At 40.3% G+C, this 16926-nt stretch overlaps 1 protein-coding gene across 1 annotated transcript in view; it reads right to left on the minus strand.

Annotated features, from left to right (window-relative positions):
* The window catches only part of foxj3 (forkhead box J3), a 114142-nt gene that overhangs the window by 7563 nt on the left and 89653 nt on the right, over positions 1-16926 (minus strand). The window contains exons 6-9 of the mRNA XM_077573832.1: positions 13815-13943; positions 8158-8329; positions 1708-2133; positions 3-104 (exon numbers count right to left, since the gene is read on the minus strand). Of these exons, the coding sequence (XP_077429958.1) occupies positions 3-104; positions 1708-2133; positions 8158-8329; positions 13815-13943 (829 nt within the window). The remainder of the gene's footprint in view (positions 1-2; positions 105-1707; positions 2134-8157; positions 8330-13814; positions 13944-16926) is intronic.

Consider the following 16926-nt stretch of genomic DNA (forward strand, 5'->3'; position numbering starts at 1 on the left):
ACCTTGGAAAGGTGACAGGTCCACGTCCGCCCAGTTGTAGCTGCTCGCAATGCGGCAGCTTTCTTTCAGTGCGTCCAGATTGGGATACCAGTCGGAAAGTAAACCTGCAAAACAACAGAATAGAATCATTTTGTTGTGATCCGGCAGTTAATGTAAGTGTTATCAGTAAGGTTTTATACATCTTATATTTAAATCAAAATATCTTCATCTAGGCGATTACCATATAATGTGATCCTGCAAGTGTTGTGTTAAATTAGGCATTTATGTAACTAACATCAAAGCTCCTGATCAGACACCAGGCAATTTTATACAAAATTTAACTCATTCACTGCCATCGACGGCTATAGACGTCCAAAATTCATTTGAACTATTTCTATTAGTTACACATTTTTTTCTCACCCCATTTTTGTTAACAAGAGTATGAAAGCCTAGAATTTTTTTATACATCTAGAACAGATATAAAAAAATTGTGATTAATCGTGAGTTAACTAGTGAAGTCATGCGATTAATTACGATTACAAATTTTAATCACCTGATGCCCCTTATTTAATTTTTAATAATCTTTCTATTTTTATTTTTTTTTTATAATCTTTTTTATTTTTTTTATTTTAGAAAAGATTATTAAAATTAGGGGCGTCAGGCCATTACAATTTTTAATTGTAATTAATCGCATGACTCACGATTAATCACAAATTGTATGTCTGTTCTAAATGTACAAAAAAAATCTAGGCTTTCATACTCTTGTTAACAAAAGTGGGGGGAAAAAAATGTGTAACTAATAGAAATAGTTCAAATTCGTTTTTGACTTCTGTAGCCGTCAATGGCAGTGAATAATATTGATTTTTTTTGTCCCCCCATAGCAAAATTTATTGGGTACATTAATGATTTGGACAGCAAAATTTACTGTAAAATTTGATGTAAACAAGCTTTTGGGAGATTGTTTTTTATTTAATTAAAAAAAAAAAGTGTGAGCATTTAACATTTTTGGGGAAATGTATTAGTTTTTGTTTTTTAAGGAAAAGTTTAAAGTTCCAAAGTAAATAAAAAATATTGATGTTAAAAATAAATGCATACATAATACATGAATGCATATGGTATATAATGTTATACCATTTCTATAAATACAATTTTAAACTCTACAATTATCCCCCAAAAAGTATTTCATTCATACATTCCATTTGGCTACAAAATAGTTAGAACGCGTTTCCATTAGGTCTTTTCTTTTTTTATATTGAATTCAATTGAATTTCACCCTAAAATAACTGAAGAAAAAAAACTATTAAATGTTTCTTTAATTGTGTTTATTTGGGGACTATATACATTTTTTTTTTTACAGCAAAATGTAACATCTTTGGAAGATGCCACCGACCATAAAACAAAACAAAAAAATCCAAGTGACATATATTTAATAATTTACACTCATCTGCTTTATCTGTACATTTACAGTACTGCATTATGAATTAGAGTGTGCAAAGTGTCCAGTAGGAGGCGCCAGTCGACTGTGCAAACCCTTCACTAGGCTGCTTTCTTGGCTTTGTTCTCACCTCAGATAATAAATAACACTATGATTTATTGTTCAGCTTCTCCACGCTTAGCGACTACAAACGAGATGCAAAATCGATTTTAGCAACCTCCTCTGGTCCGTGCGTGCACGACCGACCAACGGGGCGAAGAGAAACAAGGCGGAGGTTTTAGGCCCGGGGTTACCTGGATTGCAGGCCATCTGCTGCTGGGCGGGATGCGGCTGATGGGAGAGGCTCTGATGCTGCGGAGGGTGCTGGCCGTGCTGCGTGTGTTGGGCGGGATGCGGCGTGTGCTGCTGCGGGTGCTGGCCGTGGGACGGGTGCTGCTGCGGGTGCTGGCCGTGCTGCGGGTGCTGGCCGTGGGACGGGTGCTGCGGGTGCTGGTTGTGCGGGCCGGCGTGCTGCGGGAGGTGCTGCGCGTGCGGGGAGCCGTGTCCGGGGTGGGCTTGGGCCGGGTGAGAGAGGGGCACCTGGCCGCTGTTGTTGGAGTGGCTGTTGGGCTGGTTGTTGGACAGGTTGTTCTGCGTGCTGATGGCGCCGCCGGGGGAGTGTTGATAGGAGCAGGACGTGTGGGTCTGCTGCGATGTGTCTGACGGTATTCCCATCAGGCCTGGAACACAAAAACGTACAGAGGCATTATTGGCAATTATGCTCATTTATTACACAAACAGGCTGGATGGGCTGGGCTGGAGATTCAGAAACATGAAGGTAAATTAAATCACTGGTGAGCAAAGGATCGGCCTCATTTCTGGACTATGCTTTTCGAGTTTAATATCTAACCTAAAGAGAACCTCAGCATCTTCATTGTTGCCCTTAGAAATGTCCTGCACTATTCGAACACACTTCTCCACTCCAGACTTCTTCATGCAGTACCACCGGGCTTTCTCTTGATCCAATGATGACACAATGCAGCTCCTTCTGACCTTCTCTGTACTTTTCCATCAACATCCACAAGGTAAATAATGCATCTGTGGCATTCTTTCTATAGGCATGTTCAAAAAAAATACTCACTTCTACTGACACCAAAAGAACTACTACGAACTATTAACACCATTGTTTTGAAGCAAAATTTAATGGGAACAATAACATAAATTGAACATTATGAAGCAACATTTTATGAGAATATTGAACCTTCCTAAGATTTCATTGCACAATTTGATGAAATGGAATGGAAACATTTATTTATTAATTTATTCATTACACTATTATTGAAAAATCAAATGAGTAGAGTTAACTCTTTGACTGCCAGACGTTTTCAGAAAAGGGATGCCGTGGGTGCCAGTCGAGTTAAGCATTTTGACTGATCTTTCAAGGTCCACAGAAAATTATGTGTTTGGACTATGGAAACACACATACTACCAAATGAAAGATTGGACTCTCATCTTTCATCAGAAAAAAAAGTTTGTTTCTACCTTATTCCGTTTTTCAGTAATCAACAATAGAAAATGGTTAGTTTTACCTCTGTTTTGAAACAAACGTCTTTTAACGTCTTTGGCACTCCTCCATAGGATTTTACTAAACATTATTTAACGTTTTTGGCAGTCAAAGAGTTAAAACAAGTTAATGGGCACAATCAACTTTATAAAAATAATTTTCTAGCAAATTTTATTTTAAATAATGCAATGTTTTATTTTTTATTTTTATTTTTTATTATTATATAAAAAATTAATAGGAACAAGAACGTTGTATTTATATATATTTGCAGTTGAATCTAATGTGAATTTTGAGACTTTGAAAGCATTTTCGGGAACATGAAACTTGTGACATTTTATAGCAAAAAGAAAAAAAACGTTCACAAAAAATTATCACATTAATCATGTATTAACGCTGATTAATCACACTATCAATTCTGACGGATGGTTACGTTAAAGGTAAATTATGCAAGTAAATAACTCATTAGAAAAAGAGGAGGATGAGCATGTGTAGTGGATTAAAAAATGTTGAAGACGTCCTTATACCGTTAAATGTCGAAAGAATTAACACATAACAGGTGCTCTTTAAATTCGGCGGGCAAAAAGTGTTGATAAAAAGCCTTTTTAATTAAGCGATTAATCAAAATTCTAAGATGTGATTAGTCTGATTTAAAAAAATAATAATTTTTTTGCAACAAAACTTAATGCGAACAATATACTTTTGTCCATTTATATAGAAAATGTAATGGCAATCTGAAATATAGTGTAAAAATCCAGTAAGATCAACCCGTTACAATAAAAAAAAAAAAAAAATCCAGGTTGCTATAGTTGTAGATACATTGATGTGCATCATAAAGAATTGTTTCTAACAGTTTGGTTCTTATATTCTTATCTTTGTTAAAGCAGACTCTTGTATTGGATCTCATTAGATTGCGCTTGCATACCTAATGTTGTGGCCATGGAGGTTACATTCTCCCTGGCAAATTAATCGAGCATGAAAACAATTTGTCGCGGCTCTGCGGTGACTGACAGCAGATTAAGTGTTCTGTCAATAAAATGACAGAAAATGGTGACAAATGACGCGAACACGAGCATTTCCCAGACTCTCTGATGTCCTCGTATTGCTCTTGTGGTCACCGGACACTCGGCAGTCCGAAGATTGCATCGCAGAAATCAACATTTGATAAGCTGCAACATGGCCAGCCTTTGTTCTCCTGAAGCTAGTAAAGCTCATCAAGGACAGGGACGTGTCTAGGGGTGCAAGTAGAATTGTCGTCAAGCTGTACTTTCACTTTGTGGTGAATATTTTTTGTCAATTCCCACTTGGACTCGACAACATTATAAAAATAAAATGTCTACATTTTACGTAACCATTTTCATTACTATTAAAAATCCTAAGAAACTGTTCCTTGACACGCTATTGTATTCTGTGATGCAGCGTGCGTTTCAGCAGTGCAGCAATATTAGCGATAGCATCAGCAGCTAACAGGATAACGCGAGTTGGCATTGATTTGCTACATGTGGCTTGCAAACAGGTCTGGTCGTTAACTTAAAGGACACCTCATTGGTTTACCACACTGAGTTCTAGATTTCTTTTGGTAGCTTTCATGTTTTTATAGCAATAGAACACAATATTCTGTGTGCCTTGCAAAATCAGTCAAAATCCAGTAAAACAGCCGGGAGTGAAGGGGGTTGCTTCATTGAAAATGGCTGGGAGTGAATGATATGATAATGGTCAATGTTACAGCAGATTACAATAATATTAGATCCGATTTTTGGGAACAAAACACCTGCCTTGTTAATTATTATTTTTTTTTTTTATGATTAATCAGCTCTACCACATATCTGCATTTAACATAACATTGGTTATGATGATGCTACTTGGAGAGCTACGTATTTTCTTTTACTCGATCATCGATGTGAAACGTTTGAGAACCACTCGTTTGTTTACATCCTGGTGCATGTTCAATATATGTGCGAATGACAAACTTGAGTCACGTTTTTAAGAATACAGAATTTTGTTTATGCTATACTAGCTCATACGGCAAACAAAGAGTCACAATGTCATGTGACTTGCTGTCTGACAAGGAGCGCTACTGGTTTAAAATTTTTGGTGGACGACAAAAGAAAAGGGAAAAGCTAATATTAACGCTGTACTGAGAAGCCAAGAGATGAGCTGACTCTCCAATACAGTTATATCCATATGTCAATCTTACACTGGTGTGCGGGTGTTTTGCGTTATGAGCATGGCTAGGGAACAAATACAACTCGTACCATAAGGCACCACCGTACTTTCTGCTGATTCAAACTGCTACCTTTACACTTATCTCCATCCTTCATTTTTCTCCCAAATTATTGGTGGTGCACTTTCTGCAAAACAAAAGATTAAAACTTGTTTTATACAATACAAACAACCCCGTGGGGGGGGGGGGGGGGCACATTATTTACAAACCGGCTAAACTGATTCGGACCAGAAAAAGCAAAGTATTACTATTAGACTAATGGGATATGGCTCCCGAGTTTAAGTAGCTGCACGCTTGACAGTCCAGCTGCTTTTCTGTTGACTCACAGGATGACTCAGCATACTGAGGTTCACGAGTCACAGACACGCACACCCACAATAACATTGCCGCTTTGGCGCCATCTGTTGGCATGTTTGATGATTATTTGATTTATTTAAAAGTGTAAATACATCAAATAATCATGCTGTTAATACATATATATGTCATTATGTAAATAATTCCTAAAAGACTGTAGTTGGGTAATAGTGCGGTACTCGGAACACTTGCAATAAGCTGCTGTAGACCACAACTCACACCCAGACGCTCACACACGGACGAACTGGACGACCCAATTTCAGCTCCTGATATCACTCACTAGGCCGTGACACTTAAAAAGTACAATATTCATTAAACCCTAATATGAATACTACAACACAACAAGCCCAAACAATACAGTTATGGCCTTAAGTGCTATTTTAGTTTATTAAAAACAAAATGGTGTTTTGGGTAGCTTCAACTGCATAAAGGCATTTCAATGGTGAAAACTGATTAGTTATAAGAGTAAAATGAATTACAAGCTTGGTCACGGAACTACAATGTAGCGCATATCAAAACTTGAGAACAAATCCAGATCAGTTTAAAAGAGTCTTAAAAACAAAAATATTTTCCCACACAATAGTATCAGTTTGCATAATTTTCCAGACCCGGAAATTTATCAGGTCAAATTCCATACTTTTCCATATTTCTGCAGAAACCCTGTCTGTGAAGTGCCTTTTAAGGCCTCCGCAATCGTCGCACCAACACCTACTGCAGAGGTGCCAAAGGTGCATCACTCTTATCAGAACCGCCATTGTCCAAGCGAGGAAGTACAGAAAGCAATTAACGCGGCGGCGGAACAATAATGCCAGCTCATTACCTATTATCAAAGCTGGCGAATTAGCTTGCTGTCGACACGGCGCCCCGCGTGTGAAATCCTCCAGCTAGATTATTTACGCTTTTTAATTGCCGGAGTTTGTCTGACGAGGAGATGGATGCGCATACACACACGCACAAACAAAAAGGTAGCAACTTTAATGAAACATAGATGATAGATTAAAGGGAGAGGAGCTCTTTGAAAAGCATGAAATGCATTTGATTGGTGAAAAGTAGGTTATGCACAGAAAGCTCAGACGACTTTGCTCATAACCCGCTTGTCAAGCGCTCTTTGTTCATCAGTCAATCAGATTAGAAGCAAAACTGCATTTTGTTCTAGCAGGACCCTTCCACTGAGCTTTTTTTTTTTTTTTTTGGAGAGCTGCGCTCCGCATCCACATATCCACTCTGCTACTACCGTATTACAGTAAAACACGTCTCCATCACGCTGAAGGATGAAGCTCAACGCAACAGAATTACAAGGGGGGGATTGGACTCGCTTCCCGGATGAGACGTGGCCGGCACGGGGAAAACATTTCAGCGATGACGAGAAACAGATGCCAAGCTTTTTATGCAATTTGACAAAACTGAAGCAAGTTTATGGCTGCCTTAATTGTGGCTTCTTTATTATTTGAAGCATGCCGATATTTTAACTCATTCACTCCCAGCCATTTTCACTGAAGCAACCCCATTCGCTTTTGGCGGTTTTACTGGATTTTGACTGATTTTGCAAGGCCAACAGAATATTGTCTTCTATTGCTAAAAAAACCCCAAACATGGAACCTACCAAAAGAAAGATTAAAGTATCTTCTTTCAGCAGGAAAAAAAGTATATTTGTACCTGTTTCCACTTTGTAGCAATTAGCATTAGAATATAGCCAAGTTTCATCATTGTTCACAAATCTGTTTATAACAGTGGGGAAATGACGTGTCGAATCTGTAAAATTACGAAATGAACAATACTGAGCTCTCTCTCCCCAAAAAAAAGAAGAGGGGAAAGATGGCTGATCTCTTATACTCTGCTGCCACCTGCTGGCCGTTTTTGAAATAACTACCATTGCTTCAACAGTTCTCTTCAGTTCAGAGGCTGCAAAAAGCCTTTTGTATGATCTAGCATAGAAAAACATTTTTTAAAAAACGTATAAATACGTTGGGAGCATGGTAATATTTAAAATAGAACGTATTTATACGTTTTTGGGAGCAAATTAGTTAGAGAAAATGCATAAATAAATGCATACCTCACATAATAGTACATATTTGCTTTTATCACCTCAGTCAAAATGTGCCTGCCCCCCGTTGCAATGACATTTACATGAGGGAAATGCGGGCATTTCATTAGGAACACCTGCACAATCCAATGACATCCCAAAATTATGCCTTAAAAATATGAGGAAAACATTAGAATGTGTGTATGTGTGTATGTGAATGTACTGCTCTTCAACAAAGTACACCACAAACATAATATCTCCATGACCCCCAAACCTGACCAAGTGTATTTGTGATTGGAAATATTGAACAGGTCCAATATTTTCGACCAAACCATGGCACTCTTAACATATTCCACACCACATATCCTTGCACTTAAGATATTTATTTCACACAGTTATTTAGTACGAAGAAGAAAAAAAAAAAACTAAAGACAAAAACGTGTGGAACTCTCCTAGATGAGCCAAACGCACCCATAGAAAACATCAATCCAGCCATCCATTTTTTACACGCACAACACAGCATAATTGATCAGGATCATCTTTTAGAAACATCAGACAATTTTGCTGACTTTGATGGCGAGCGTGGGGGAAATTCCACTTACCTTGTTGGCTGAAGGACTGCTCAAAGACGGACTTGTAAAGGCTGCGAAAGGAGGCACTGAGATCTTCGAATTCAGAAAACATGAGCTGCTTGTCTCTGTCGGGCATGTTGTATTGGGACTGGGGCTGCTGGAGGCTCAGAGACTGCGACACGGGTTCAGTGTGACTGGTCACCTGGTGGGGGAGGAGGAGAGGCATTAAGTCATGGTGAAAAAAAAGTCAAAAACACGGTACAGCGAACAGCCGCCTATCCTTGCCTAAGGTCACGCCCAACGATTCATTCGTGAAAGTAAACAACAAGCTAGCCTAAAGTTTTGCTACATGGCACGCAGTCCGCAGGGGATGTCGTGTACAAAGCCGACGAGCAGCGCATCGCAATGATGAAACACGCTCATGAATTATACAAATGCTTTCTCTCAGCTGCATTCATATGGTCATGGAAGCGCCAAAAGCAGCAATGGAATATCTCAGAACATTTTTGAGTTTCATGTGGATGTAAGCAAATGAAAAAGAAGTTGGAATCTTCAGAGCATGCGCAACATTTCATACTGTATAATGCATTGTACTGTATTAGCAGGCCACTTCCTGGTTCATGGAGGACTAAAGACAACTGGATAATACTGGTTAAAATAAAAATGTATTTCACATAAGGGCCATTCAACCAAATTATTGCAATTTTTATCCCCAGGCTTGATAAAATTGACTGTATGTCAAATATATCTTCGTATTACACAAAGTGCCCGTATTGCTAAAAAAAAACAGCAATTGAAAACGAATCTTTCATGCTTGGTAGAGGTAATGATCATCCAAAGTGAAACAATACGGGTCAGTGATTGCCACCTTGCCTCACACCCACGCGCAACAACACGAGGTTGACTTGCATTGGCACTTACGCCAATGCTCAGGTGGCCGACCGATATGTATTTAAAAGAAAATCAATAGCAATAGCTTGTGCAAATGAGCCCGCCGTTTTATCCGGGCACTTGAGTGGGCAGCCCGTTTGATACACCGAGTGGGAAACCAGCCACATATATAAATGGCTCATCTATATTTCTATATAAAAATGTTAACACCTTCCTCCTGCCATGGCTCGGGTAAGAGGTGATAATAAAGCTGGAGTTTTTTTTTTTCTGCGAGAGCGTGTGAGCGAGACAGCCAGCCAGCCAGCCAGCCAGCCAGCGAGCACATCCATCAGGCTGAGCCGATCGATGGCCGGCGCCTGGAGCAAGGGAACATGGGAGGACCACACCAAAGAGAGAAGGGGCATCTCTGGTGGGAGGGCATCAGAAAGGAGAGCAGTCTCTTTGTCTGCCTTCCAGAAGCGTGCGCGTACAATCACTCCCTTCGCCTTTACGCGCTTCCTGAGCCCGGAGCTCCGGAGCGTGTCCACCCCGAGCCGCTCTCTCCACCTCCGGCTTCTTTGAACGCGTCCTCCCGAGGCGTCCCGATCAGGGATAGAACCCACGTTCCCGTGAACGCTACTGTTTCATTAGGATTTCTGAGCCACTGCGGGGGATCAAAGAGAACGCATCCAAGGGGATCTGCAGGTTTAAGGTTAAATGGAAGACCTTTCTCAGTGTACTGTGATCAAGTTTAAGATGTTATATGTCATGCTGTGTCTTCAAAACAACTACATAAGTCCGCTATATTAATGCCTAATACATAATGGTAAACACTCCATATGTGGGCTAACAAATAGCACTGGTGTCGTGGTAGTGTAATAGTTCAAGGAATAGATATTGGTACATAAATGTTGGAGCCCAAAAAAAAAAATGCTATACAACAACTTTTTTTTTTTTTTTTTTTTTTTTAACAGGAGAGCTCAGTATTGTTCATTCGATTTGACATCATCATTGCTCTCCTTTAAAAAAAAAAAAAAAAAAAAATCCAACAAATCAATTAAAAAAAAATTAATAAATGTTTTTTTTTCTTTTTTTAAATACATATACATATATATATACATATACACACACACATATATATATATATATATATATACTTTTTTTTTTGTATGTGGGTGAGTATGTGTATGTGCGTGTGTGTGTGTGTGTGTGTGTGTGCGTGCGTGCGAGCGTGTGTGTATTCATCAGTTCACCTAAAGCCCATTAAAAAAAAAATCCCATACTAATAATATAATATAATAATAAATTACCAAATGCAGAAACATCAATGTAAGTTATCACGATGTAGTGGCTCTCGCTAACAGACAGAATTAAGTAACCGGAATTAGGTTAAAAAATTCTATATACGTAGACCATGTTTCTATAAATTTTGATATTTGGTTTTTATTTGAGGCAGATATTTTTTCCATTATACAACAACTTGAGTGCCTTCGTTCGTGGTTAGTTGGTGCAAGAGTTAGCATGCAGCTATGCTATGTTAGCTATGCCTATTGCCTACACATCTTCATTTTGGATAATCCGCCGGCGTGGCCGCTTCAGAGTGCCTCATTGTCAGCCATGAGTGTGTGCAGACAACCGGCAGAATAGCGAGGAGGTGGGGAATTGTCAAGTGGGGAATTGTCAAATGTCAAAATAGATCGAAACTGTGAGAAGCAACATTGTTAATTGAATACCGCTCTCACAGTTTCTATAAAAAAAATAAAGATTATTAGCTTTGCATCATTTTTTTGTGTGCATGAGATTCATAACCACAAGCTAGTGTCCTGCCTGCTTTCGATGTCTCCCTACACTAACACACCTGCACAGGATCATTATCAGGCTTCTACAGAGCTTGTTGATGAGCTCAGCATATGAGTCAGCTGTGTTGGATGAAGGAGACAAGATGGTGGCTCTCCAGGGCCAGGGTTGCCTCCCCTTGTATCAGAGGCTACATTAGTTCACCGGAACATCGGAAAAAATGCAAGTAGGTTGCTGCATACGCAATGAGAAAGAAGTTAAAGTTAAAAAACAGAAGGGGGGGGGGGTGATTGTGCGGCTTGCAAATTACACCTTTCCCACTGGGACAAAGTAGGCTATTTTTTGCGATGTGCTGAGTGCCCCAAATCCCTCATTATTATCATTAAATAAAATATGTATACGCACAGCAGGTTTCCAAATAACCTCCCTTGATTGTGTTGCTTTTAAAAGGGGTGAATAGTGCGGCTTGACGGATACAGCTGAAGCCATGTCTTCAGAAGTACATCCCACAGCCAAGTTTTATAAAAGAGCCTTTTGACATTTTGTGCCATTTATTGTTTTTCTGTTCAATAAAAATAGGCTACTTTTTTTTTAAATCATTTTAATTGGCATTTGTGATTCTTAAATTTGTCGAGAAAGGCAAAGCAACATAAAAAAATATATATCCCTGGCACCACAGTGCTGTATGTCTTATCGAAAACAGCATTGTGGATACCACATCCATCCTAACACAAACAAACAAGCAACTTTTTAAGCTATGCTGGCTGTGTTGAAAGAAAACATTTTTTAATTTAACTTGTCATTTGTGTTCATTTAATTTGTCTGGAATGGCAAAATGACACAAAAACAACAAAATGCCTAATTGAAAACTGCATTGTTGTTCCGACATTCATCTCAACAAACTAATGTAATCCTTTAATTATTTTAATTTGGCTTTTAAAAATAATAATAATAATAATAATAATATTCCACTAGAGGGCACTATATTCCCCATTCAAAGCATGCATCAAAATCTCACTCCTGATCATCTTCCTTGAAATTATAGCATCTAATATATTGATGTTAGGTAATGGTAAAAAAGAAAAACAAATCTTAAATCAAGGGTAAAAAGGGCTGATACAGTTCTAAGATGAGCTCGTTTAATGCCATAATGGCCATCTAGCAGTAGCACGTCTGTATCACCGTTGAGAGGTCTCTTGCTTAAACCCGTATCTCACTGAGCAGTGAATGCTTGCGAACATAACACATTTGGGGTTCCCGTCAGGGTTCGGAAAAGGTGGCAAACATGTTTGCAAACAATTGTCACCGTTTTTCTTGTCCTTGCGAATTCACTGTTTCGCAAACTGTGGCAAGTTTTTGCAAAACAGCCATAAGCTAAGTAAATGGTCCTAAGCCAAGTTATTTTTTTTTTCATATTGACCAAGGTCTGCCCTCTGCAGCACCAACTCTGACCCAAACAGCCTCTTTTCTTCTACCTTCATTTTCTTTCCAAAATAACTGCCAGACAAAGCAGTTCTTAGACGGCAGAAGCACATTCGGCTTCTTCTGGCAGAAATTCATTTTCAATATACTGCTGGGGAAGGTTTGCACACCTTAATCATTAGGTTCGGTCCATATATTCGCCTGCTACTCCAGGAATTGGCAAAAGGTTCCCAAATAGTGTGAAATACAGACGCTCCCCTACTTACGAACATTCGAGTTACGAACAACGGTACATAAGAACATGTCTGCGCGCATGTCAAAAAATGTTCGGAAAGAGATGCTGTAAGTTAGATCATTGGAGGCTCAGCAACGTGTCGAGGAGGAGGAAGAAGAAGAAGAAGAAACGCCTGTCGCTCATAGATAAAGCCGTCGCACTCTTCGAGCAGCAAGACCCGAATATTGAACGTTGCACAAAGGTTGCAAATCAATTGAATGATGCCATACAGTGCTACCGCATCATTTATGATGAAAAAAGAAGAAAACTGTGCAATCGTCGTTAGATCGCTTCTTTCGGCCAGTTTCTAGTAGATCCTCCAAGGAAGATACTCATCAACCCTCATCTTCTTCTCCTCGACCCTCAACTTCTTCCTACATTGAAGTTACGGAGGAGGAAGTAACTTTTGAAGCCCATTCCAGCGACGACGAAGAACCTCTCATGATATAAAATCCTCCTCTTCCTCCTCCTCCATCAAATCCTTAAGCATCGAGTACATCTTCCAAAAGTAAGTTAAACTTCATTTTATTTATCTTATTACGTACATGTACATACTGTGTGTGTCTCTCGCTCTCTCTCTCTAACATACGTAGTACAGTACTGTACGTATTCTCTTTAAACATAAATTATAATACAAAATATAGCACTGAAGCAACTTACGAACAAATTCACCTTACGAACGATCGCTCGGAACGTAACTCGTTCGTAAGTTGGGGAGCGTCTGTAGTAGCTAATATACGCAATACTGTCTAATAGTCTAATGGCTAATAGTCGCCATTTGTGTTTCGCAAGCACTTTCCCAAGCATTTGCGCAAATGTTGCTAATTGTCTCTCTGCATCGCTAAACGTTGCTAATAACAGAGGTGACACCCCCGATTGTCACAAATATTTGTGAAAAAGTTGGCAGATCTAACATCTGCTACCCTTCTTTAATGTCAGCTAGGGTCTGCTCCAGCTCACCTATGACCCAGATAAGGAAACACACTGAAGCATATACAGTAGACGAACGTATGGCTCAATTAAAGTGGAAAAATTATGAATCAATTACATTTTTGGGCATTTGAGTGAGGGAAAAAAAACAAGTGAGTAGCTCTTAAGAGTTAAGGCAGAGAAACATGTTTTAATGTGTGAACATAAAGTAACAGCTATTGTTCCTCTTTTTGCTGCAGCAACTGCTTATTATTTAAAGGTCGATGTGCCCCTGCCAGGATTGGCATTCATTTCTTCACTCCAGTCAACCGTATTTCGGATCAAGTCATTGTGAAACCTGCTCCTGTGCCCTTAATAAAAACCAAAACCAGAAAACAGTGCGGCCCAATCTTACCGGCGTGTAGCTGTGCACGCTGCCCACACTGTTGAGATTGACGGAGGCCAGGCTCTGATCGGACAGGCTGTTGTTAAGGCTGCTTCTCGGACTGTCGCTCCCTTCCTGGTCCGTGTTGTAGAGTGCCACCTTGAAACACACACACACACACGGTCACACACACAAACACGTGAGCTTTGGCAGTTCCCGCGCACAAATTACACTGTCATTTCATTCTTGCTAATGTTGCATTACAAAGATGAAGGGTGTGAAGTTCACATGGATAATCTGATGTGTGTGCGTGGAAAGCAATGTCATAATAGCAGAGTACTTTCACTTCTGTGTGTGTGTGTGTGTGTGTGTGTGTGTGTGTGTGCGAAAGAGGAGTGGTTCTAGTTGGATGCGGTCTCGAGACAACTGAGACATTCCCATCAGTAAAGGTCACACTGGTGGCGATCTCGGCCGCATCTGCTCACCGACCGCGAATACGTTTGAGACAGCCGACAAAGGATTTTCGGAGTCGCCACTGACGCTGACCTTTCAATGAGAGCAGCAAAAACCAGCCGAAGCACTTCAAGCGCGACAATCTTAATCATCCTCCAACAAACTTGAACCCGTGTGCAAAATATGCCTTAAAAGTCATTGTTGTGGCGGACATGTGATGTGACTGGATCTCAATTGCTGTGAATGCATTAGCCTCTTTCACATAAACATTCCCAAAATTACCAAACAGTGAACCCCTGCGTATTCACGGTTTGGCATTTTTTAATTCACCCAATCGTGGATTTCTTTAGTTTGGAACCAATCCTCCATTACTTGTCATTTTGTGCTCAACACAATAATAACATTACATTGGCGATGTCTTATTATGGCATCTTGGTGTAATTCATTGATGCTTTTTTTTTTTGCAGTGGTGCGTTTTTTTTGCAGTGGTGCTTTGAGCCATTTGGCCTTTTTTTTTTTTTAATTGACACATGAGCGTGTCACAGTAAACTCAAATCAACACACTTCACAACAATTCTTCAAAAGAGAGGCTTCAGGCTACTTATTGCCACGCCAAGTGGGAGTTTATTGTCAAACTAAACAAAATAAAGACAATTGCACATTGTGTATTTAAAACGAACATATAAGTTTGCCTTAAAGCCCACTAGTTTAATGCTGACGCAGTATGCAAAATGCCATAGACGGGCTAACAAAATATAGCTTTTCTGAACAAACAAAGTGGAGCAACACATGCAGACAGATTTTTGCAGATAGGCTCTACGTACATTACATATATATCTGCATGTATGCATTTTACTGCCCCCAGGTTGCCAAGACACATAAATCAGAAGACACTAACATGTGCAGGGCAAAAACGCCCAAAAAAAATTATGCATTCAAGGCCTCGAGACTGCAACTAAAAGGTTGGCATTTTGCTCCTACAGTATGACAGTGCAAGTCAATGGCCTTTTCATTCATTTCAATGGGCAAAAAGGATGATGTAAGCATGAGCATGGGACCAATGAAACTTGTCAAGGCAGCACTGTTTTTCGATGCAGATGTGAAAATGTCCGTTGAAATCAGAACAAAAGTGCAAAAGGTAGAACAAATTGTATTCAACGCTTCACTGGGTTAAGAAAGACCCGCATATTGAATTAGAAAGCACCCGGAAAATACCGCATGGGGTTTATTGCTGTGAGGAATGGCAGCAATGCTCTGACGTCGTTCCTTTGGATCGGTGAGTGCATGTGTGTGTGTGTGTGAGTGTGTGTGTGAGTCGCATGTGTGTCCACCCGTGACCGGGGAGCAGCGCGGTGACTTCTGCTCATCAGCCAGAGGAACAGAGCGGGCCCTGTGCTGGGCACAATGAGGAGCAGGGGCCGTAGCCCGGAGGCGAGCGGCCTGGCCCAGCGGGTACACTGAAGCCTCTCTTGTCTTCCCGTCAAGCCACCGAGGCCACAAGGAAAAAGCAACAGATTGGCCCGCTGACCGCCATACTGGTTAGAAAGCGGGCCACCCCCATCATTATACGCTTTTAATATGTGCGCTGGTGGATGGATAGAAAAATCATGATGAGAGAAAAAAAAAAAAAAAAGAGATGGAGCTTAGACGCTAAATCCAACAAGGTTCAAGGAACAGAGGGAGAGGAGGATAGACAGAGGAGCTCATTAGAGAACTGTAGCCTCCCTGCGCTCAGTGTGGGCTCGGATCCAGTGTTCATTAGCGTGAAGGGGAACTCAATGAAAATCAGCCTCGCCATGCTAATCAAAAACAGGGTGCACAGAAACATAAATGTTATGCGGAGTGAAGTCATAAAAGTCGCCCGCCGCAATCTATTTTTACGCAGCTCGCCCGTAAAAGTGTGATTATTTTAAAACCTTTGCCGATCTGTGGCTTTCGGCGGATCCCCCGAGAACGCGACACGGACTCACATACATGTGGCGTGCACATTTCTGCACGAAAAAAGGATGACACGGAGGCACATGCGAGCTCGTGCAAGCGTTTTCCACCATGAACAATGACAGCACGCCGCACACACACAACCATGGTGGGTCTCCTCCTCCAAACCAGATGTGGCAGTCACGAGACGGAGAAACGGCGTAATATATGCTCATATTTGGCCCGATTATTGCTACCTTTGTACGTACGACTTGATCAGGGCAGGAAAAAAAATCACTTAAACACATATTTGATCAGATATTTGCTGACTTGAACTCATTCACTCCCAGCCATTTTCACCGAAGCAACCCCCTTTGCTCCTGGCTGTTCTATTTCGTCCCTCCCGACCGCCAGGTGGCGGTGCTGAAACAGCACGGAAAATTTCGTTTTACTGGATTTTGACTGATTTTGCAAGGCCCACGAAATGTTGTGTTCTATTGCTATAAAAACATGGAACCTACCAAAAGAAAGATTAAAGTCTCTTCTTTCATCGGGAAAAAATAAGTATATTTCTATCTGTATCCGATTTGCAGCAATTACCACTAGAATATAGTTTCATCATTATTCACAAATCTGTTTAAAACGGTGGGGAAAGAGCTTTTCAACATGGTCCTGGTTGATCTCTTATACTCTACTGCCACCTGCTGGTCGTTTTTGTAATAACTACCATAGCTTCAAACGTTCTCTTCATTTCAGAGGCTGCATCAAAGCC

Source organism: Vanacampus margaritifer, chromosome 8, assembly GCF_051991255.1.
Source record: "Vanacampus margaritifer isolate UIUO_Vmar chromosome 8, RoL_Vmar_1.0, whole genome shotgun sequence".
NCBI classification, from domain to species: Eukaryota; Metazoa; Chordata; class Actinopteri; order Syngnathiformes; family Syngnathidae; genus Vanacampus; species Vanacampus margaritifer.